The following is a 23,057-nucleotide window of genomic DNA, read 5'->3' on the forward strand; positions in this document are numbered from 1 at the left end:
TGCAGCTTTGATTTACAGTAATATAGCTATCCTCCCTGCATCATCTATGTGGCAGTGACAAAAACTAACTGAATATACCTGAGATGTTTATTATCCCTAGGGTACAGATTGTGGGGGTGAACTATAGGTGACTTGCCCAGTTCCACAATGTAAGTGGAACTAAGCGATGCTTAGTACACACACTTCCTGACTCCTAGCCCTGTTTAATCCTGTAAATGAAACTCAGCCAACCCTCCCTGCTTTCACGCAGTGGGAGTAAGGCTTTCCTAGTGTGCCATTATGAATATGCTCCTTAGCAGGCTGCAGGGATACAGTTATAAAATAGTGTTATCCTTCATCTCCCAGGCTCAGAGGCAGGACTACAGGTTATTCTCTTGCTTTACAAAGGGTGTACAAAAAAGATGTGAGCCTCACTCCTCTACACAAATTGCAGATCAAATAATGAAAAAAACCCTGCAGTGCTGAATCCTGAAAAATACTTAACCCAGGGTTCTAGTGTCTTTTCTTTCTACCTTGCCCTGTACCTCCATTTCCAAAGGAAATGCTCCCATTATAGTACAGTTCCCCCATGCAGGCCCTGCACCAGAACACTAACCTTCAGCAATTTTTGTAAGGATGCTTATCACAGTTTTGAGATTTGCAAGAACTAGTCCAGAAATGGCTTTGACACACTCAGCTGCTGGATGCCTTCAGCTGGCACATAGTGTTTTTGCACTACTAAGGCTTTGGTATAAAATTGACATTTGGTTTGTATTAGTCTTTATTTCTATGTAATTGTAACTACTGTACACCTAAGCCTTAATTTTTTCTAGTTTTGCTGCCTTCTTCCCCCCGCCGCTCCCTCCCCCCACTGCATTCTGACCCTGCACAGAAGGAACAAAACTGTTTCACATTTACATCTTTGTGTTCTAACTTCTGTGAGTCATCTGTTTACATTCAGACACTGCTTGCTGGAACATGTGAGTTTGAACCCTCTCGGGCTATTTGATGGAACAGCCACCGCAGTCTTGAAACACTCAGTCCAGATTTTACCTTCTCTACAACTAGGGTAAGGAATAGCAAGTCTAGACTCTCAAGCAAAGCAAAACAGTGATGCATTTAAAAACAAAGTGAGATGGATACTGGACAAGAGATTGCAGATCATATATGGGCAAACTAGTCATTAGGGAGCTGAGTTCTATCTAGACCTCTTTGGTCATACAGGACCCTCTGACCTCAAACAATCCTTGAGATCAACTCTATAAGAAAACAATGAATCTCTACTTACACACAAAAAGGACAAGGTATTATGTTATACTATCCTGGGGAAAACAAGTAAGGATACATAAATCATTCTTCCCTATGTTTAAATGTGCAGGGGCTAGCTGTAGCAAACAGAACGTCAAGTGGATGTATGAAAGTAGCAGGAAATTTAAGCCATAATATATCTGACATCCAGTATTGGTCCCTGCTCATGGGCAGAGAAAGCTGAAGGTGGTGGTGCAATCCATAAGAGAAATGATTACAAGATGGTCCTGTCCATTTCTGGCAAATCCAGTTTTGCAGAAGTGGGGAGTAAACTTGTGCGACCTTCAGCCAGGCCTGATTTAGCCAGAACAAGTTCTAGTGGAAATATCCCAAGATATATTCACCAATGCCAATAAAATAGACACCCTGGGCTATGCCAAAGAGGGGTGCTATAACCAGGGCCCGACAGCCTGCCCCCTTCATGAAGGCAGCAGGGCCCTCATGTGTCCAGATCTTCCTGTATATTTAAAAAAGAAAAACAAACAATTAGATAGCCAGACAAGCAGCATTTCAGACAGTTGTTACTTACAAACCAAGACTCGCAATCCTCAAATTAAAAACCAGATGCACTCAAAGGCAGGGTTTTTAATGGATTACCCAACAATCGTTCGGAGGGAAAACATCTTGCGCCCACAGGAAATGGTCTAAGCATTTGCCTTGTATATTTCATCTGAACAAGTTATAAACCAGGTGATCATCTCCCAGCAGATCAGCTGTTTAAAGTACTTGGTTTACACGTCGTGGTTTATTAGTCCCCTGCAGGCTCTTTCAGTATTAGGCGCTGTCAGGTATGTTGTGGGAACTCACTCTTGTACCAGCTAATCCCTGCAGGAGCTACAGTAGAGAACAGAGCAGGAGCACTAGCTCAGGGGAAGTTCTGAGCCAATCTAATCCTAGACTCTTCCCACCAGGAAACCCTCTAGGGATTTATGCAGGCGTGTTGGCGGCGGGGGGGGGGCAGGTGTTCCAGGTAATCCACTGTCACAGTAAGGAGGGGCTAAATGGAATGGCAATTGGACAGGGTGACACAGAACAGTAATACACCAGACATGCAGCAAGGGAATATTCTGGTTTACCTGGCACAGTCAATGATTCCATTGTAGGTGTCCTCTCCAAGGCCTTTCTTTAGAGTTTGAATTCGGGTTTTTAGAACTAAATTGCATGGAATGGAAAAGAAACATTTTAAAAAAAATCCTCTCCAGGCAGAGTTCACAACAAGAGTTGTAACAAGTCAGTACAGAACTGGAAAATATCACCACACATCTGAGTTACCGCCCCTCTTGTTAGATCCTGGTTTTTCATGCTGGAGAGCTTCTAATGTTAATCACAGAGACACATGCTACATGAATGATCCCAGGGGATGCATGTGGGTGTGAATCTGAGAGAACCTCAAGAGCAAACAATCAGGAAGTGATGGAAATTGGAGAGGCTTCAAAGTGCTCACTGGGTCAGTTTTGTCTGGATATGTAACCTCTTCCAGGGGGACTCTGAACCGGCTCTCTTGCACTCAGAAGGTGGCTGTTATTCATCAAGAAAATGGAGAAGCAGCAGGGTTTGATTCCAGGGTCTTAGCCCTCTGACTGGAGCCAGCCTTGGGGAAAACGCAACCACGTATACAACAATCAGATGATGTTGACAAGGATGTTTTGTTTAAAGAACAGTGATGTGACCCTCAAGAGCAACATCTGCCATTCTTGTGAGTGGGGTCCCTAACCTCAGGAAGTTGTCAGCATTTGCATATGTGGGAAATCACAGGGCTTCAGGGAGTACAGCAGCAGTTATCTGAAGAGCAGGACCTATGTCCTCAGAGTTCTCTACCAGCAGTGTTTGTAAGTCATGTGTTGTACAAGGGTCCTCAGCAAAGAGGTGAGCATGGTGAGAGACCAGGGGTTTTGGAGCCTGAACCTATTCCCTGTCTTCAGTCAGTTGCGTAATAATTTTGGTCTGCCACCAGCACCACCAATTCCACCAACTCAGACACCACAAGGACTTACACCTGAGGACCGCCAGGGGAGATTGGCCAAATTTGGGGCTGTGGTATGAAAGCAGCTGAACAACCTGAGTTTAGAGAAGTCCATCTCCTCCCTCTCTGGAGGGCTGGCTGTACTGCCCTCAGACACTCACCATCCAGAGGGGTCACTGCTACTGCAGCCACGGATCCCGCCACACAGCCAGACACGAATGAATGGAAGAAGGGTGCCTTCTCAGAGTGCCTCTGTCCCAGTTTGTTGATGTTGGCAAACAGTGGGAAATAGATAATGGAAAAAGGCACATCCCTGTTGGGAGGGGAAAGAGTTAGATATACACCCGACATAGACCAAATACCACAGACTGCATTGGGAGCCTGGCCTCTGACACGAGGTGAGGCAAAAGGCACAGGCTCGCTCTTCTCCTATCCCTATAGGCTCTTGTACAAAGTGGGTCACATCACTACCTGCCAGGGAGGAGATGGGGACCAAGCCCTCATCCTCACTAAAATATGGCTCTAGTGACTCTGAGATGAGACACAGCTGCAGTTTGGAGGTCAAGAGTCTCCTGCCTGATGTGAAAATGGATCTGTCCAAGGAATGGAACAGGTGAGTGCAGAGTAGAGTGTACTTTCCATTTGGCAGGGAGAGGAGCAGAATTTGGTGAGAAAGCTTCAGCATCTGCTGCTGAGGTAGCAGAAAGAAGGTCAATCTGGAAGGTTATAAAAGGAAAATTATTTGTGTTCCATTAGAACTGAAGTGTTGAAATAAACGGAGATTTCCCTTAAGAAAGGTTCAAACCAAAGGATTTCCCCTCAGTTAAAAAAAAAACTACAAGCAAGAGCTGCTTTTCATTAATTTGCGGGAAACTAGTGAGCAGAGACGTTAAAATGCTGTAAAGCAACCTGGCAAAGGTGTTTAGCCCGAAGCTCCAGCTTGGACCGAGCAAGCAAAATGCATTGCAGTCAGGTTTAGCAGTTGAGGCAGACAGTTCAGAAAAGCGCAGAAGAGGCAGATGTAGGACCCTGCCTTGGATCAAGCATACTTTTCAACAATGTTTCGGGGGAGCAGGGTAGCAACAGGAATCCCAAGGACCCTTCCAGAGCTGGAAAGTTACCAGCATAGCCACCACCAAACTCAGGCAAAAGAGCAAACTGGGAAAACCAAAGTCATCCTTGCAGGTACACATCCCATGCAGTCCAGGAATCTCTGGTTTGGTTTTGCTTTATGCATAGCAGAAGGGACTCTGCTGAAGGGACATTTTCAGGCAAAAAGTCCTATTTAACAACACCCCCGACCCAAGCCCAGTTTCCCAGCCATGGTTACACCACCATCCCACACTGTAAAAAGGAACGACATTCCCTCTTCTACATGACTTGCTCCCCTTGATGAGGCCTGTGTACTCTGTGCATGTCACTCAGTTTGACCAATAAGAACACTAATGAAATATCGCTCCAGTCATTTTTGATGGCCCAGCTCCCATCCTATCTGGGTGCACTTTGCGTGGGCTAGATCAGTTCAACTAAGAAAATATTCCATTGGCCCTCACGTCACCTAGGCAGTGGACTAAATGCCAAGGGACTGCAATGCCTACAGGCCTGAACAAAAGGGGTGTCTCGTCTATAAAGCGGGTTGAAAGTTTTCCTACAGAACAGGCTTCCCTTAGAAAACGCTGGTTCCACAGAATCCAACTGTTCAGTGAGAAGTGTTCATTCTGTCAAACTTTCAATGGAAACCAGCCAGGCAGGATAGCCAGTTCCAGTCAGCTACCCTGCACCAACCTAGTGCACTAACAAGGAGTCAGAGTTCCCAGGGCCTGGCGGGATGCTGGGGCTCTCCAGCTCTTGGACTGCCCGCCTGCTTGCCTCCCAGAGATCCCTGGTTCATTCAGCTGGCAGCCCACCTAGTGGTATGTGGGCTGCCCAGCTCTCAAGTCCTGCAAGCAGCTGTCTCCCCAGGCTTCCCTCCTCCTGGTGGTTGTCTCCTTGTACTGCCCCCAGCTGGCAGGTGGGCAGGCTGCCCAGCTCTCTGGGGAGCCAGGCAGGCAGCCAGGGGAGCAGGGGATTCTAGGAAGCATATTTTGTTTTGGGAACACAGAAATGTTCTCGCTGCAGGAACGTTTTGCTGCTTCCAAAACTAAATATTTTGGAATTTTCTTCCCACAAGGAAGTTCCATTTTTCAGCCAGCTCTGGTTTTATATTGTGACCCTCTGAGGTGCTACTGAAGCCAGTGGGAGTTGCATGAACTGCCTCTAGAGCTGCTTGTGGCCCCATCATCCCAGTTCTGGTTAGCACTTCTTGGTTCACTGCTTTAAAGGCAGCCCGTAATTCGCAGTAATAGAAGGGGGAAAGGAAAAAGACAACTAGATACAGTGATTGATTTGACAGAGAAGAGTTTCCTTAATACAGATATAATAAATAATACCACCCAGTTCGTATGTTGCACTTTTCATCAGTAGATCTCAAAGCATTTCACAAATGACATCAGTGTCATTATCCTCCTTTTACAGACAGGAAAAGTGTGTTGATGTGACTTGCCCAAGATCACCCAGCAGGCCAGCAGCAGAGCTAGGAATAGAAACAAGTCTTCTGAGTCCCAGTGCAATGCCTTATCCACTAGACCACACTGCTGATACAGCTTTCCCCTCCTGTTTGCCAGGTGGTTGGGGCAAGTTCTTCAGGAACAGATGCTAAAACCATGCAGTAAGGAGGGAGAGACCAATTACAAGCCCCTGGTTTGCAAGAGGTTCCCCACCCTTCCTCCTTGGAGTAGGGTGGGACTGGTTTCCCATACTGACTCATCACTCCCTGTGTCTCCCCACTTCTCACCTGAGCAGGGTGACTCCCAATCCCTTGTACAGTCCCACTAGCCCTTGAGTTTTCAGAAGATCTCTGGCGATCACGGTGGCTGAGGGGCGCCTGAATGCTGAGGCTGTGCCAGTGGTGTAAGGCCTGTCCTGAGGGGGCTGGGAGAAGGGAGCCGTTGGCCCATCTGGTCCCAAAACCTTTTGCTGATGAACAGCTGAAAACAAACAAGAAAGAGGAATTGGGTATTTGGAGGGAGAGGGGATCCCTCATTCTTTGCTAAGCAACCCCCTCCTCCCCCCAAGTCACTGCCTGGCTTCCTGGCGACCTGCCCCTAAATTCTTTCCCGAACAAAAGATCACTCCTGCCCAGAAGGTGAGAACAACTAGTGCTGAGAGAATAATTGATTTTGTAGGTTAATGGCTGAACCGAAAAAATCCAAAACAATTTGGTTAGTTTCAAACCAAAAGTAATTGTTCTCGGTTTTTCTTAACATGAAAAAGAAAAAAAAAATTCATTTGGGTCAATTCAAAACATTTTGTTTCAAAAATACCATTTTGCCATGAAATGTGGAAACAGTTTGTTTCAAAAATGTCAAAACAAAACGTTTCTACAAAAATAAACCAGTTGTTTTCCCCAGCCAAAACTATTTGCCAAATTCAACCCGAATTTGCAAATAGTTTTAATATCCTGAAAAATGCTGAAAAAACGTCACCCAGCTCTAACCACCACCCTATCACTCTCTGTGTCACCGACTAGGGCTTCCCAGTCCAAATCACTCAAGCAGTCCTGAGATCATCAGAACTAACCACTTCTTCCCCACCACCCCGGGAATGGAGAGTGTAACCTCTCTACGTACTCACCAACAATCAGCCTGACGGTAAAACGCCGAATGTGGAGTTTGAACTCAGATCCCAATATGGGAGCATGAGGCAATTACTAGTCTATTGTACCAGTCCAGAAATTAGATCCTGAACATTTACACAGTTGAACAGGTAAAAGAGTCTTGCATTTCTACATTTCTCCCCAGGGATTTCTTTTGTTCTTAAATCCAAATTACGCTTTGCACTTAAATTATAATCACTGCTGTCTGTGGCTGGGACTGCAGGAGTCATTAGCTCTTTTCACAGCCAGTGTCCCCATGTCATTCCCTGTGGTACTGCTTACTGGGAGAGGCTGAGACGGGGGTCCCTGTGCACTCCCCTTCAGCAAGGATTGAGGTGGTGGGGACTGCACAAGCCTGCTCCTGAGCATCAAGGGCTCAGTGAGATCTGCATTCTAAAGGGACTATGACACCTGCGGGATCTCAGGAAGTCTGTGACAAAGGGATTTACTGCAGAATCTGAAGCAACAATCTGGATGTCCACTCCCACCCCCGCCATGCAAAATAGGGCCTAACCCAGTCGTCCAGCATCCTGAAGCTGAATTTTCAGCATCTCCATGGGGGAGGTGACCACCACTTGGCAGGCCCCAGCTCCACAGCCAGCTAGCATCTCCCTCACCAGCGTCAACTCCTTCCTGCTGGGAACAACACAGATGTAAAGGGAATGCAAGGAAGAGAGACAGACAGGCAGGCAGTCACACAGATTTACACAGCTATCTGGAGGTGCGGGTGGGGGGGGTTACACAGCCTTCTCATGCTGCATCTTGATGCTGCCAGGCCACCCTGGCATGACAGCTCTGCACTGAGTCCTTAGACATGTATCCTGAGCTATAAGGAAACAGACTAGACATGCTGTGCCACATATCCACATAGAAACAGGCACACAAGGGCACACACCGCCTTGATTATCCATGTACTCCCTGCGCAGAATGCAGGTACATACGCACCCATCCATAAATGCTGTCTCTATTCCAACAGCCTGCCTACAATAGTGACCTTTGCTGCACAAAATCCCTAAAACACCCCTGATTTTGCACTGCTGTACCAAGGGAGGAAATTCTTTCCTGACCCCAGCTAATGACTGGTTCAATATCTTAAAGAATATAATTTTATAATTTTTCATCCTAGCTAATGTACTCTTAGACACTATAAATCCTTTTCTCATTCATTTATGTCTCTTCCTTTAAAAACATTACTAATATAGTTGTCTCAATAACATCCTACAGCAGTGAGTTCCATGAGTTAATTTTAATATTAAATATTAAAAGCTGTTTGCTTTTATCCCTTATGAATACAGGTATTATATGCTTCCTTGACAGGAGTCTGGACTTTTAGCATTTCACAGTTTTTTCCATCTCTAATTTCTATGATCCTCTCTACTGTACAGACATATAAAGACCCACCCACACATGCTTGATATATACTACCACACACAGTATATGCACATCCAAAGGAACTGCTCAATGGTCCACCTAGTCTCTGGTAATGCTGTGTATCAGATACTTCAGAGGATGACAAAAAATACCTATAATGATCCTGGACATGCACACATACTCATCACCCACATACTGTACACACAGAACCACAGGTATGCAGCCGCCCACAAAGCTACACACCCGCATAACTACGCAGACCCCCCATAGAAACACACTCACAACTACAAAAATACACATGCACACCCAAAACTAAATGTCTGTCTATAGCTTCATACAAATACTTCCCCCCAACACACACACATGTAACATTTTTTGCAAGGCCAAAACTAGACAGTGACGTTTCCTCTGTACCTGTCCTGTGACAGCAGCTGTCGAAAAAAGTCATTGGCTGCCAGCTTGATTGCTTTCTCTGGCGTGACCAGTGTCAGGTTCACCGCGGCCCCTGGTCAAGAACAGAAGGGGCAATAAAGGGCTAATTCAGTCACGTTCCATGGTGTATTAGAAATTCCTCCCACATTGATTACTCAAAGTAAGAACGGGGAAGAGAGACATCTCGTGCAAATGATTCCATGCAGCGAGTGTCTGAGGTCTCAGCTGGTCACAACTTCCAAGGGCAGGGGAAGAGGGGCCTTTCAAAGAGACAACAATGGAGGCAGACCCAGGAACAGGAAAAGATGCGGAGGGATTGTGAATGGTATATGAGAGCCAGTGCTTTGATGGACAGCCGTGTACTCAAACTGTGGCCTGTGGAGCAGCAGTAGCTCCACTGAGCCCTACCTGGCAGTCCTCAGAATTAAATGCTTAGTATTGTGAGGGGACTCCTGGGACAAATGTGCAGAGCCCCTGGTGACTCCCATTACAAGTGCACAGGGACCTTGGGGCCTGCTGGGACAGGAGAGAATCTCTTCTTACAAAATAATCTATATGATGAGAAGGATGGAGGAACGCTAACAGAGCGATTAGGCTTCCAATTGCTCCTGGTTTCACTGGAGTTTAGGAACGGGCACATCACAACAATCAATGCTCCGTTCACTCCAACATTCTGCCAACAGCAATAGGCTATGCCATAGGAAGATGCCAACCCTCTAAAATGCCTGATTCTGCAGTGCTTCACCAAGGGAAGAAATTCATTTTCTGACTCCCGTTGACAATCACTTTATGCTCTGAAGCGTGAGGGCTTACACCTTTGTAACTTTTTAACCTAACTAGTGTAATTGTAGATGCTGTTCTTATTCATATAAATATGCCTTCCTTTTAAATAAAGATAGTGGTCTCAATAATATCCTGCAGCAGGTAGTTCCACAGGCTAATTACATATCAGGTAGAAGGGTATCGGGTATTTGCTTTCATCCATCCGTTTGTCTTTCAGTTCCAGCAAGCACCCTCTCTGTTTCTACTAAGTAGGCTTGAAAGGATTAGATTTCACTGTACACACAAACAGACAAAAAATATTTCCAAATGTACAGGTAGGCAAAGTAAGAAAAATGCAGCTTGAGAATTTGATTTAAGGATATTTACTTATATATTTTGAGATGCGATGTTGATAATTTGTGTTGTAACGATTATAAAACTAACTGTTTGAATCTCAACAGTTACTGTTGTTAAATAATTATTGTCTGATCTCCCCCTAATGTTTCACAAATAAAAATAAATACAATGAATAAAAGTCTAAAAATGCTTACAAATGAACATCAATATTATCTGTCAAAATGATAAATAAAAATCAAATTCTGTCAAGCCTACTAATAAGGTAACAGAGCATCCAACTGGCCTTTTCTAGTCATCATTTAATTTCTCTCTCTCATATCGTCCTGTCTCTGATAATTTCCACTGCTCTTCTCAGAAAGATTCCTTTTTTTGAGCCAGTATTTCTCTTGTCAGTAATTGTCACCTGTGCTCAGTGAGAACAGTGCCTCAGGGACAGCTGGGTCTGAAATAATGTCTCTATTCCCGAGAAGAGGCGTACAGGTGGCAGTATGTGCTTCTGCTGAGAGTCTGTAACTGACACAATGGGCCAATCCACTGCAAAGAGGCCCCTCCCGACATTCCCACAGAGACTACCTCGGTACATGCCGAAGAATCCCTCTGAACGCAGAGTCTTCACCAAGCAATCCCGCCTGGAACCAGAGAGAGAGAAATGGGGTGAGTTACTGCTGCCCCAGGATTGTGCCATTAGTATGCTACTAACAACCCTTTTAGCTGCACTAGAGCTAGAGTTCACAGCCTCTGTAGGTAGAGGCCATTAGGGGGCAACATGATCACATGCCTGGAGCAGGTTGGACAGTCTGTTCATGCAGGGCAGTAGTATGTGCATGCATACACAGTGCCCACCACCCTTTGGCAGATCCTTCTGTAGAGGGAATAGACAGAAACAAGACAAAAGTCCCATTCTGGGGAAAGAACTATCCTAGCTACTACCATATTTAACACAGAGATGCCTAGCACGGCTCTGACAGGACAGGGATACTTTGACCAATAGTAAAATGTTATAATAAAATCATGCTATAGAGACGGCGTGCTGGAGGATACTCTAGAGCAGCGTTTCTCAACCTTTTCATGTTGGAGATCCCTCATTTGAAGTCAAAACTTTCCAGAACCCCTCTTACACTGACTGTAAAAGAGTGAAAAGTAATAATAAGCTAGGATAATTTATTTGTGCACGCGTTTCGGGGGATTGACTGAGAATATCTGACCTTGAAGGGTAAGAGTGTGCAGACAGTGGGGGAACGAGATCTTCTTTTCTTTAGATTGTAATAAATTTTTCATGCCTTGTGACCCCTTATTTGCCTTTCGTGACCCTTTCTCCCCACCTCAGGGGCCCTGACACTGCTCTATAGCACAGTTTGGTTAGCAGGGTTCTCAAGGACAAAAAACCTTCTTCTGCCCATTGGTCAGAGAAATTGTGCTAGAACCTCTATTAGCAACAACAAGTATATTTAAACGCAGTTGTAGCTACAGTTCTGACCCATTAGAACTTCTCTTTCCTGGCAGGGTTACATAACAGAACTGTGCACATTGCCAGCAGAACACTCCATACCCCATATACATTACACCCAATCGTTCACCCCTGGCACAGGCCATTGGGTCTGCTCCTTTATGGCCACTGGGGAGGGGCACATTTAAATATTTTCCCCATCTTCATAGTGCTTTACAAGCATTCACTAACTAATCAGTTCTGTTGCCCTGCAGCACCCTCTAGCATCCAGAGCCTGTAGGGCCTCTTCCTTTTCCTTTGTAGTCCCAGAAGCATTGGTAGCTTAAGACAGTACTGGGTCATGGAACGTAAGGCACTAGGTCGCGGTGGCTATGGTCAGCACCACCGACCGGGCCGTTAAAAGTCCCATCGGCGCTGCTGCCCGGCTAAGACAGGCTAGTCCCTACCTGTTCTGACATCACGCTGTGCCATGGAAGCAGCCAGCAGTAGGCCTGGCTCCGAGGCGGAGGGGCGGGGGGGCCACAGGGCTCTGTGCACTGCCTCTGCCCAGAGCACCGGCTCCGCATTCCCATTGTCCGGTTCCCAGCCAATGGGAGCTGGGCAGTGCCTGCAGGCGAGAGCCACGCTGAGCTGCTTGAGCGCCTCTGCCTAGGAGCCACACCTGCTGCTGGCTGCTTCTGGAGAGCAGCACAGTCCGCGGTGCCAGGACAGACAGGAAGCCTGCCTTAGCACCCCTGCTGTGCCGCTGACCGGGAGCCGCCGGAGGAAAGCCCATGCCCCAATCCCCTGCCCCAGCCTTGAGGCCCCCCAAACCCGGAGCCTCCTCTTGCACCCCAAATCCCTCATCTCTGGCCCCACCCTAGAGCCTGCACCCCCAGCCCAGACTCCCTCCGGCACCCCAATCCCCCTGCCCTGAGCACCCTCCAAACCCGGAGCCCCCTCCCTGCACCCCAAACCCCTCATCCCTGGCCCCACCCTGGAGCCTGCACCCCCAGCCCAGAGCCCTGACCCCCTCCCGCACCCCAACCCCCTGCCCCAGCCCAGAGCTCCCTCCCACATCCTGAACCCCTCATTCCTGGCCCCACCTCACAGCCCTCATCCCCGCACCCCAACCCGCTGCCGCAGCCCTGAGCCCCTCCTGCACCCCAAACCCCTCTGACCCACCTCCACTGGGTTGTGGGCATCAACAATTTTCTTCAACTGGGTCACGAGAAAAAAAATTTGAAAACCACTGGCTTAAGACATCTCAGCTCTGCCCTTATCAACAGGAGAAGGAAAAGAGCATTTCCCAGGGAAGGGGCATTTCCCTGAGGGCTGCTGGAGGCTGAGAGCTGGCACTGTTTGTACAGAACAGTGCAGACTTGCCCTGCATCCTTTCATCAGGATGAAGCTCTTGGAACATGAGTGAACAAACTCAAGAGAAATTCTTCCCAGCATGCATCATGTCTGAGAGAGGAGGGGATGGGGAGAGGTAAACATTCCCAGGATACAGACAGCCACAGGGCAGCCATGTATGCTCAGTCAAACATGCACAACTCTATTTTGCAAGCCCCCTACTGAGTTCCTCGCTGCCCTTTATCTATTAATATGGAATTTTTATTTTATTTTATTTTGTGGAGGGATTTTGGTTCAATGATTTTCTTATCTCACCGCCCCGGATCCTAGAGATGCCTCGTTCCTCTCCTGCCCCTCCTTGTGCCTCCAGCCAAATGCAGAGTAAAAGCCACTTTGGGGCCCAGGAACTCTTATCAAAGATGTATTGTATCAGTGGTAATGCCCTAAGACTGAGCTAGTTGGTGGATCCCCTGACAAAAGAAAACGAAAGGGAGTCAGCTGGGAGCAGAAGCCTCTTGTGCCTCAGTGGATGAGGAATGAACAACAGGGACAGCTGAGGAAGAGGTCTTCAGCTCCAGCCACCCCCACCATTGTTGGGGGGGCAGGGAGGATTAGGGACAGTTTTATGTTCACTTACTAGTGCCCCCACCTGGGGGGTTCTAAGAACACATACATTCCAGTATAGACTCCTTGTCCCTGCTGGTTTTGAAGACGGGTTTTCGCCAGATCAATTGGGAAGACGCAGCTCACTCCCACTAGCCCGGCCACACCTCCATTAATTAACTTTGCTGGAACACTGAAATGAGAAGGGAGAGGTCAACACCACACAGGCAACTCTCAGCAATAGAATGACAGCTGCTTGCCCTGCCCCCGATCCCTCCTGGATCCCCTTCTAGGAGCCTAAATTCCTTTTGAAAAGGAGATTTAGGTTCCTAAATCAGTTAGGTGCTGTGATGCTGAGCACAGCAACAACTAAATACCTTTAAAAACCTGGGCCTTTGTCTCTTCATGCCTCAGTTCCCCATCTGTAAAATGGGGCTAATAGCATTTCCCTACCTTAGTGGGGTGTTGGGAGGACAAATACATTAAAGATTGTGTTGTGAGGTGGTAACGGGCCCATGTAAGTACCTTAGACAGATACAGTGGAGAGTAAAGAGTGGAGACTGACAGCTGCCCAAGGGATTTCTTCAGGTCCTTTCAATGGGAGTTGTGTGGCAAAACCTCCTTGGCAGCTTTGAAAATCTCAATCACAAACAGAAAGAATGAATGAAATCTGAAGGTCAGCCCTGCACAACTACCAACAGGGATGCTGCACAAGGCCATGCCCCTTTTAAGGACTGCTGCTCTTCGGGACCCATCCCCAGAGCATGGGAACAAGAGTGTAATGGCTGCTTCCTCATTTCCCATGTAGTTAGCACAGTTAGGCCCCACAGCTGCAATCCCACCCTTTTGTGACAAGCCCCCCTCCACCCAAATCAGCTACCAAACCCTTTGCACTTGCACAGCCCAGGCAGTAGGAGCCAACCTGAGCCCCTATTAAACGGATTTCACACATGGATCCACCAAACCTTGGGCCAGGCTTTTCCTCAGTCTAATGAGGAGCTCTCTGGATGGGCTGGGAAAGATTGCTAGTGAGTGGACTGATTCTGCAGTTTGATTGGCTAACATCTCCCTCCCAGGCAGAAAGGGGAAGGTGGTCAGCCAACCACCTCAGCACAGACTGCAGAGCTTGATGAGCACCAAAGGGCCTTGGACTTTCCAGGGTTTTACGATCCCTACTCACTGAAGTAACACAGCCCGGCAACCTCACACAACTGGCCCAAGCAAGGCTGCGAAAGGGAACTGGGCTGCTTATGAAGTCCCAGAGGTGGTGCAGATGCTGGGACAATAGACTGTAGAGCTAGGCTGCTTGCATGCATATATATCTTTTCTTATGAGTTTGACCATGTTACATTATAGGTTTTTATTTGTTATTATAATAGGTTTATCAATTTGTATTAGAGTATTTTAGCTGTAATGCAAGGTACCTACAATGGCCGCAGGCTCTGTAGCTTAACCTAAGACAAGTTAGTATATATGTTTGTGATCTTTTGCATAGATAAGTGGGCAAGTTAAAGCAAGTTGGTAGGTAAGGCCACCTAAGTTCATGGCCTTTGTCAGACTTAACAGATACACCACAAAGAACATGGAAATAACCAGTTAGGACAGAAACAACAGAGGTGAGGATGAGCTAATGGTCTCTAATAGTTACAAATATTTCATTAATACACATGAACATGCCAGCCTATAGAATAAGTGCATACCCTAACATTTTTGTGGGTGCGGAAGTTAAGTTTGGACATGGAAGGAGGGCACTTAGGGATCAGGCCCTATAACAGGAGCAACCCACAATATTGGGAAGGTTCATCTTGTTTTATTGTTAGTTCTTCCTTGTTTTAAGTAAACTCTAAGTTAGCTTCTATGGTCTTTCTATAGCGTTTAGCTCTAGCTTCTTCATCTCTCACTCAAGACTTGAGGAACCTGGACCAGCGAACCCTCTTGGCATGCCAGAGGCAAGGCTAATCCTTTTGTTTCTTATCACCAGGTTATCAAGGAAGGGTGTGAGTAAATTAATTGAGAAACTTTTATAGTATATAATACCACACGAACTGCTAGAACATTATTGCTTTTGTAATCAGTTGAGTATTTGTTATTTGATTACTATTCCATTACTGTTCTATTTATCTCAATAAAAGGCTTTAAAGCTGCATTTTCTCAGTGAGAGGTTTCCTTGTCATACATCCCAAAGACTGCCTGATTTTGGGACAAGAACCGTATCATCATCTGATCAGATTAACTGGCCAGCCTATAACCCATATTATCTAACAATATTATTAACCTCCCATAAAATCAGGAAACAAGCAGTAGGATTAGGATGTCTTCTGCTCGTGCTCTTAGCCCTTACAGGTGGATTAAAACCAAACTCTGTGTACATGCAAAGAAATCAGGACCTGGGAAAACTCATACTCCATCATCCAATTGGATGGGAAGAGCTGGCCCACCTGACTCCCAGCTGTTGCAACGGACAACCAGCTAGCAGTTTAGCCAGAGGCCAGAATTATGCCCCAAAGGGTAAGAAACTGTGGGAATGGCACTGACCTGATTTTCTTCTTGCTCCCCATAGTTCCTCGAGGACCTTTTTCCTTGACTGCTGCAGACACAGGGGGATTCTTTCACCACAGAGACACTCTTCCCTTTGACAGAAGCTGCCTTGTTCAGCTGGGGGATAAAACATCAGATCTTTTAGCACCAATTGCCACGTGATTTAATATCTACAAGCATATTATACACTTGTCTCTGGTATTTACCACATGTGATCTATTATAAGCCCATGGAATACATCAGTGGGTTCACAATTTATCATGCACCATGCAATTGCCTCACCTGCACTCTACCCATTTACCCACCTCCCCTTCACAGCGAAGCCAGAATCCCCAAAGTGATCCCCTAGCACTCACTGATTTCAATGGGATTTAGGTGCCTGAATCCCTTTGAGGATCTCAGCCTACGCCTAACATCCCAAGGTGCTGGGCAGCTTCGAACAGCCACCATTTTCTTTTTCTAAATCAATTCATCACAGAAATATTCCCTTCTTTTCTCCAGTTGTGGAATTCCTCACCCACCCTCCTGCCCAAATTACACCCGCCCTAGTCCCTGGATGGGTGAGATTCAGTTCTGCATCTGAGATACATTCAAGGTCTAATTTCATGCTGAGTGCCAAGGGGCTGAAGAGTCACGTACAACCCCCAAGATGGATGAGCCATACAGAACAGCTAGCCCTATTATTCCAGTTGCTCTGACAGCTCTCTGTGGGGCCTGAGAGCATCTCTAGTTGCCAGGATAGCTTGCCGTAGCTCTTTAAGCTGGTCTTATCCTAGCAACAGGATTGTTGAAGAACCACTGAACAGATGGTACACAAGCTCCCCTGTCGTAGGCCTTCTGTCTCTTGTAAAAAGCAAGGAGCAAAAGAATCCCTGAGGTACAAAGCCACGTCTGAAAGACCATGAGGTGTCTCCCCCACCCCCAGCCACAGCTGGCTCCAAGATTCATAGTAAAGGATGTCTCCTCCTGGGACTAGCATGGCCTTGTCTGCCGAGTGCTGTGGAAGAGACAAGGGGGTGGAAGGCAGACAAAGGCAGCAGCAGCCTGGAAACCACCTTAGGAAGCAGGGGAAGAATTGTGAGTGGGGTTGGAAGAGGGGATGAAGTGAGCAGAACCTTTGTTCTCTGTAACCTGATCTCTAGGGACACCAACACCTGGCCATTCTCTGCACATCTGCCCTCAGAGCACAAGGTGCCAGGGGCCAGCGGGAAGGCCCAGACATGGGAGTGGGTGGAGAAGGTGGCTTGAATCCGGGGCTGAGATCACAGCCTTTTCCAGTTGTTTGCGTACATTCTCTCTTTCAATGAGTATAAGCAGTTTTCGTGCATGTCATTAAAAAACAGCAGTAGCTGGAGTCAGGCAGAGGGCATGCGGGCCCTCCTCCAGCTTCCTCCTTCCTCCAAACTCCCCTGTGCACCTCAACCCTGCCCTGCAGCACCCCCTGCTGGGCCAGTCCTGGCCTCCTCCAGTCCGAGCTCTGCCAATGCATGGCACTCCTGACCTGGGATCCCAGCTAGTTTGTGAAGGAGGCAGAAACTGAAGCGAGTGCTGTTCTAAACGCAGATCTCTTGTGCAAACACTTTATTCTGATCAATGCTAAAGCAGCACTGCAGGGCTCCAGAGGAGCAGACACCAACCACTGCCAGCTAGAGAGTGGGTTGGTGTGGTGCTGGGATTTCCAGGAGTGAGGGAGATACAACAGAGGACTGGAAAGGGAGGATCCTTTGGAAAGTGGGCCCTGCCATTGGATGGGGCCCTGCATTAGGGGGGGAATAGGTGAACAGCAGGCGATGTGGCACAAAGCTGATTGCTGCCAATACAGGGCCCAGGGAGAAGATGCACTCTAGGTCCAATACTTCCCCTTTCAGCCCCCTCCCCCCCCCCCCGCGCTCCCCCACCAGTCACATTATGCAATGACCTGAAAGTGGGGGGGGGGGGGGGAGCGTGCAGGGGGCAGGACAGTGCCGGGGAGCTGTGACTCATTGGAATGGCATGACACACACAAACACTGTGTGTTGACTGCGTGGAGAGGAAAGTCTGATGCTTTGGCAGCGAGGGAGTTCAAATGTCAATGGATCTGGAGCGTGAGCATGGAGTAAAAGAATCCCCTAACAGAAAGCTAGAGCCTGCGGCCATTGTACATTCTTCTCTGTCCCAAAACAGGTTACACAGCGTGTGGGATGATGCTGTAAGTGACGAGATGTCAAGACTGGCTTTGGGCAGTCTCTGCTGACACCCAGACCCTGATTTGCCAACCCCCCAGTGTTCAAAAAATAAATAAATAAATAAAAATCAACATTTGCTTAAAAATCATGAGATTAAAAAAAAAGTTTGGGGTTCTTTTTAGTTGCCTTTTGGTGGTGGAGTGTCTAGTGTTTCGAGCTCTTCCTCACAGCTGTGAGGGCTAGACACTTACCTGATTTTTAAAATGAAAGCTGACAGATTGTCAGGCAATACCCTGACTCCAACAGCCAGGGCATGAGGAAAAACCCCCAAAATCACAAGACACATGATAAAAATGGTGAGCTTTTGAGCGTGGCAACACTGCAGTCCAGTTCCTACTCCTCTAACTCCCATTATCACCCTCCTCCCAAAAGTGGTAAAAGCCCATGCTGTGAGGTGCACTTTGCTAGGTTATTTTCTAGACTGCACCCTGATCTGTTTGGGGCAGCTAATTCTGACAGGGCCCAGAAGGAGCACAATGTAGGATGCGCTCGCCTCCTTCAGCAAAGCAACTACTCTCCATACATTACTAAAGAAATCAGAGACAGGCCTGAATCAACACCTCTGAACTCTGGGGAAGTTCAGACCCAGGTCTGAACTTTGCAGCTTGGATCCACATCTAAGAGAAACCCAACTTCCAGATTCTAGCACCATCAAGCACTTCTGAAGCTCTAGGAATCCAAGTGGCACCAGGAGTTTAAGGAGACCCAAGGCTGGGTTAGAACTGCACCGAGTGCCATTCAGGCTAGTCCTCTCCATACCCTCGGCTGTGACTTACCCAGAAAACATGTATTTATGAATGATAAGGAGCGTCTGTGTGTGAATGTGTTGGGCTGATGCACAGATGGAACTGCTATAAGGTCAGAAGAGAAAGAGGTGAGACTTACCTCAATTTCTGACCCATCAGTTTTCTCCCTTCTCCTTGTCCTTGCTCCTCTTCCAAACCCAAATATCTGACTCACAGCTGGATTCCACTAGCAAGCAAACCCCATCCCTGGCTTAAGGGACAGTTCACAAATTCCCATTGTTTTTAAGCAGTGTAAAAATGCTTTTTCTGTTTGGTTGGCTTTTCCTCCCTTAGCCTGGGAAAGAAGTCACTCCTTGTCCCTTCCAGCCAGAGCTTTCCCTCTGGGTGGGGACAGACATCTCACACAAAAATGCCTGTTAGGTTTTTAACCTAAAATTAAAACAGGTTTTTAGATTAACAAAGGCTGGATTTCCTCCCACTTTGCTGAGCCACGCCCTCCCCACAACTGTCAGGCTATAATCATTCAGTTAACAGAACCACAGACTTGCTAGACCAGTCAGTCCCTGACCCTGCCAGAGCAGGCTCGCTCGTTTGGGCTTTCCCCACTCTAGTTTTAAATGTCGTTAGCTATGGGACTTCCACCATTTCCCCTCCGAGACTGTTTCATAGTCAAACAGCTCTCGCCATCAGGAAGCATTTCCTGATATTCAACCTCCACTTTTTCTTTCTTAATTTCATCCCATAGCTCCTAGTCATTCCCCCTTGTTCTACAGGAACCAATTCTTTCAGCCCTTGGTGCTTACACTCTTCACATGCTTATAGATTTAGGTCTCTTCCACCCACAGGCAGTTTTCTTTTACCCACTTTATTACAGAAACTTGGCCTCGTATCCACATTTAAGGGCTAGTCAGCTGATCCAGGGAATCAATCCAGTCAGCACTCAGCCTTCTATGCAACAATGGCCTCAGAAGGATGTTAACAAACTTTAACAAACCGTAGGAGAATTCCTAAGAGATATTTGAGGTTTATCTGTAGGATAAACAAAAATGTGTAAGCAAATCTGGTCCCCAAACTCCATGCTATTCCTAGTCACTTATGAGAGTGGTGCATGATGGGGCTCTCTCACTTCGTGACCAGTTTGTCTGACACGTCCTTTCTGGGCAACCTCTGCTTTCCCCTCTTCAATTCCAAACAACTCTTCATCCTCATTTAGAGAGTTGCTTTCCTGCTCCCAGTGACTTATATCCACTGAATTATAATTCTTGTGCTAGGAGCTTTCCCCCCTTCAGGAAAGGTGCATTACTACAAAGAAACTTAAATCTGTTTTTTTATAGTGAATTCTTCCAGAGACAATAGATGAAGACTAGATGTTGTCTTAAAAAACACCCCCTAGTTCCACCACAAGTTGCTGAGCTAGATGGAAGAATCACTGTGAATCTATGGCCTGTGTTCTGCTGGAGGTCAGATTAGGTGATCATAATGCTCCCTTCTCGTTTTAAAATCTATGAACCTGTGGCTGCTTGACTAAGAGATTCATGGGAAAGAATCAGTTTCCCCAGGGAATCTCTAATTAGACACAGGGCGCGTATGCGTGATGCAGCTGCACAGGGACGCTCAAATCAGAGGGATGCCTGTGGGAGTGTGATGCACATTTCCAAGGGAAGCTTGGCTAAGGTGTATGTGGGTTGCATTTCCCCAAGAAAGATTGTTTCAGATGCAGATATGGCTGTGATGCATTTCCCCAGGGATACTTTATGCAGGGGTGTCTGTGGTTCTGTGATGCATTGCTCCAGGGAACATTAGATGAAGGCAGGTTGGGGTGGGATATATTTCCTCAGCAATGTTCCTGGTTTTTTCCTCACCTCATTTCCCTGCTGCAGTGATGAAGGCACTAGGATCTTGAGTGGCAGACATTGGAGTTTAAACCATCAGTATTGAAACTTACAATCTTAGACCCTATAACTCTCTCCTGCCTCTTTGCTTCCTGCCCTCCAACCCTTTACTTTAACTACTAGATACCAGGTCCTGCTTTACTCTCATTGAGTCTAATAGCTAAAACAGGAGCCAGACTGACAGATTTTGAGGAGTCCCTGTCACTCCAGAACCCCATGGTGCTGAATATTCTTAAATCCCACAGAAACTAAAGGGCACTGAAAATATCAGAGTGTCTAGAGCTTGGATGCATCCCCAAGAGAATATGAGAGGAGAGTGTGGTTCAGTCCAGTTCGCCTACGGACATCCTCTCCCCCCTTAGCCTGTGCCCTGCCATAAACAGGATCTTCGTCCAGCACTGATCTTTTCAGGGAAGGGGGCTTTAAAGGAAGGAGCATGGTTGGGGGTCTCTAGATTTGCCCTAAAACAACGAGGACCCCACCAATAAATAGGGTATGTCTAAGCATTTGCTGGAAGGAACCTAAGGGCATCGCAGACACATTCTGGTAGTTTCCATTGCCAACGGAAAGGCAGCAGGGCTGGCCTTTGGCACAAGCAATAAAAGCAACAACTTGCTGTCCCATGCTGACTCAGCAAATCATGGTCCAGTCTCTCCCACTGGAAGAAGAGAGGCAGCTCCACTCTTGTTTCTTCTCCATGGGGCACGGTAGCTCGGAGTCCCGAAGAATCAAAATATGGCACCAGTGAGAAATGCCACCAGTGGTATAACCCGCTGGCACTGGCTGGCTGCCTTTAGCTCCAGCTCTAAGGTTTGTGCTGCCCCAGGCACGGTGAGACAACAGTCCAGGCCTCATAGCCTGAGGCATACTACTGACACTGAACGTTCTGCTTGCCTAGGGGAGCGCTTGTTTTGGCTGTAGAGACATGGCAACCCAGAAGACCGACTGCACTTCTCACTGCTCCAGCTCATCAAGGCTCTAAGGAAATAACTGTGGATCTGTAAAAGCTCAGCCAGGAGCCAACCTGGGTCCAAGGGAGGGAGGCTGAAGAAACTGTGACTGCATCTAACACCTATGCAGGAAGGAAGGTTCAAGAGAATAAACGTCCTTTTTGCCATTCATCGTGGACTGAGTGGGTAAAGGAAGAGCAGAGGTGAAAGTAAGCCAGTCCAGTCCGGTGTATCGGCAAGAGCCGGTTCACAGCCGATCGTACCAGCATGGGGCAGCTTCCCCTGCTGGCAATTTAAAAGGGCCCGGAGCTCCTGACAGTGGCCGGAGCCCCTGGCCATTTAAATCACTGCCAGAGCCCCGAGGCTCCTGCCTGCCCCTGCCGTGACCGCTACCATGGGGCTCTGGCGGTGATTTAAAGGGCCCTGGGGATTTAAAGGCCCCGCCCCTTCCAGTTGAGCACCCCTCTCCCCCCACACACACACCTTGCTCGGGATCCCGGCCCTGCGTACCAGTAAGTCCCTTAATTTACTTTCACCCCGGAGGAGGAGGGAAGGCAGGCAGCTGTCTCCACTGTATGCAAACAATATGAAGTAGTGCCTAAAAGGCCTAAAAGCTGGTGCTCTGGCACATGCTGGGTGTGCTGTCCATGATTGCAGTACATTCTCCTTAGGGGTAGGAAAAAGCTCACAGTAACAACTGACACAAAGGGTCAGGTTTGCCCCTGCAATAACAACTCCACTGAGTTACGGTTGCCAAGCCTCCAGGATTGTCCTGGAGTCTCCAGGAATTAAAGATTAATCTTTAAAGATTGCTTCATGGGATGAATCCTTCATGTATACATCCAACCAAAATTGGCAACCCTACCCTGACTTCAATGGAGTAATTACACTGTGGACAAAGCTGACCCTTTGAAAAAGCTTCAATTGCAAAGCCCTTCTGTGTTTAGCAAAATTCTTCTCTGCCAACATTGGCTTAGATGGGGCCCTTCCCCCTCCCGCTGTATGTCAGAGAGGAGCCAGGGTTTGATCGATTGCAATTCTCCTCTTCTGTGCCATGGTCAAAACACAAAGGTCAAGGCCCCAGGAAATTGCAAACAACTTTTGCCGCCAGCCCCGGAAGAATTGGTGCATTTGGGAAGAGAGGGTGATCTTTTTACAATCCCTAACTACTGAGAGTGTGTTATGGAAAGAAATGGGTTTTTTAAGTTGGCAGGGAACATGTGGTTTCCTGGTGCTGCTGGGGAGAGCAGGAGTAGCTCCACCCAAACAGAAAGGAAATGCTGCAGCAAAAAGCTGGAGAGACTTCAAGCCAGAGGGCTGCTATCACATTACAAACCCCACCCAAGCTGCCCCTTCCCATGCTCACCCTCTCCCCAAAAGCCCATGTACCCCCTTCCAGACCCGAGCCTTTTCTTCTCCACACGGGGCTTCAGAGAACATGCACAGAGCTGCCAA

The 23,057-nt window shown here is 47.4% G+C and overlaps 1 protein-coding gene across 1 annotated transcript; it reads right to left on the reverse strand.

Moving 5' to 3' along the window:
- Nucleotides 1–850: 850 nt before the first annotated feature.
- On the reverse strand, nucleotides 851–18,944 carry SLC25A18 (solute carrier family 25 member 18). Its single transcript, XM_077827172.1, has 10 exons — nucleotides 18,900–18,944; nucleotides 15,787–15,906; nucleotides 13,322–13,444; nucleotides 10,440–10,495; nucleotides 8,730–8,820; nucleotides 7,459–7,577; nucleotides 6,084–6,276; nucleotides 3,412–3,563; nucleotides 2,364–2,439; nucleotides 851–1,744 (listed from the first exon to the last, which is right to left on the reverse strand). Exons 2-10 carry the CDS (start codon nucleotides 15,807–15,809, stop codon nucleotides 1,603–1,605), a joined length of 975 nt encoding a protein of 324 aa, XP_077683298.1. The 5' UTR covers nucleotides 15,810–15,906; nucleotides 18,900–18,944; the 3' UTR covers nucleotides 851–1,602.
- Nucleotides 18,945–23,057: the final 4,113 nt, after the last annotated feature.

This window comes from Eretmochelys imbricata, chromosome 1, assembly GCF_965152235.1.
Source record: "Eretmochelys imbricata isolate rEreImb1 chromosome 1, rEreImb1.hap1, whole genome shotgun sequence".
NCBI lineage: Eukaryota > Metazoa > Chordata > Testudines > Cheloniidae > Eretmochelys > Eretmochelys imbricata.

Excerpts from the sequence above, each read along its gene's own strand:
- SLC25A18 (XM_077827172.1), bottom strand. The coding sequence starts at position 15,809 with ATGGGGAGCAAGAAGAAAATCAG. Across the intron at positions 8,821-10,439 it reads ATTCTTCGGCATGTACCGAG|GGGCCGCGGTGAACCTGACA; the intron begins GTAGTCTCTGTG and ends GTTCTTGACCAG. Across the intron at positions 2,440-3,411 it reads AGCAGTGACCCCTCTGGATG|TTCTAAAAACCCGAATTCAA; the intron begins GTGAGTGTCTGA and ends CATGCAATTTAG.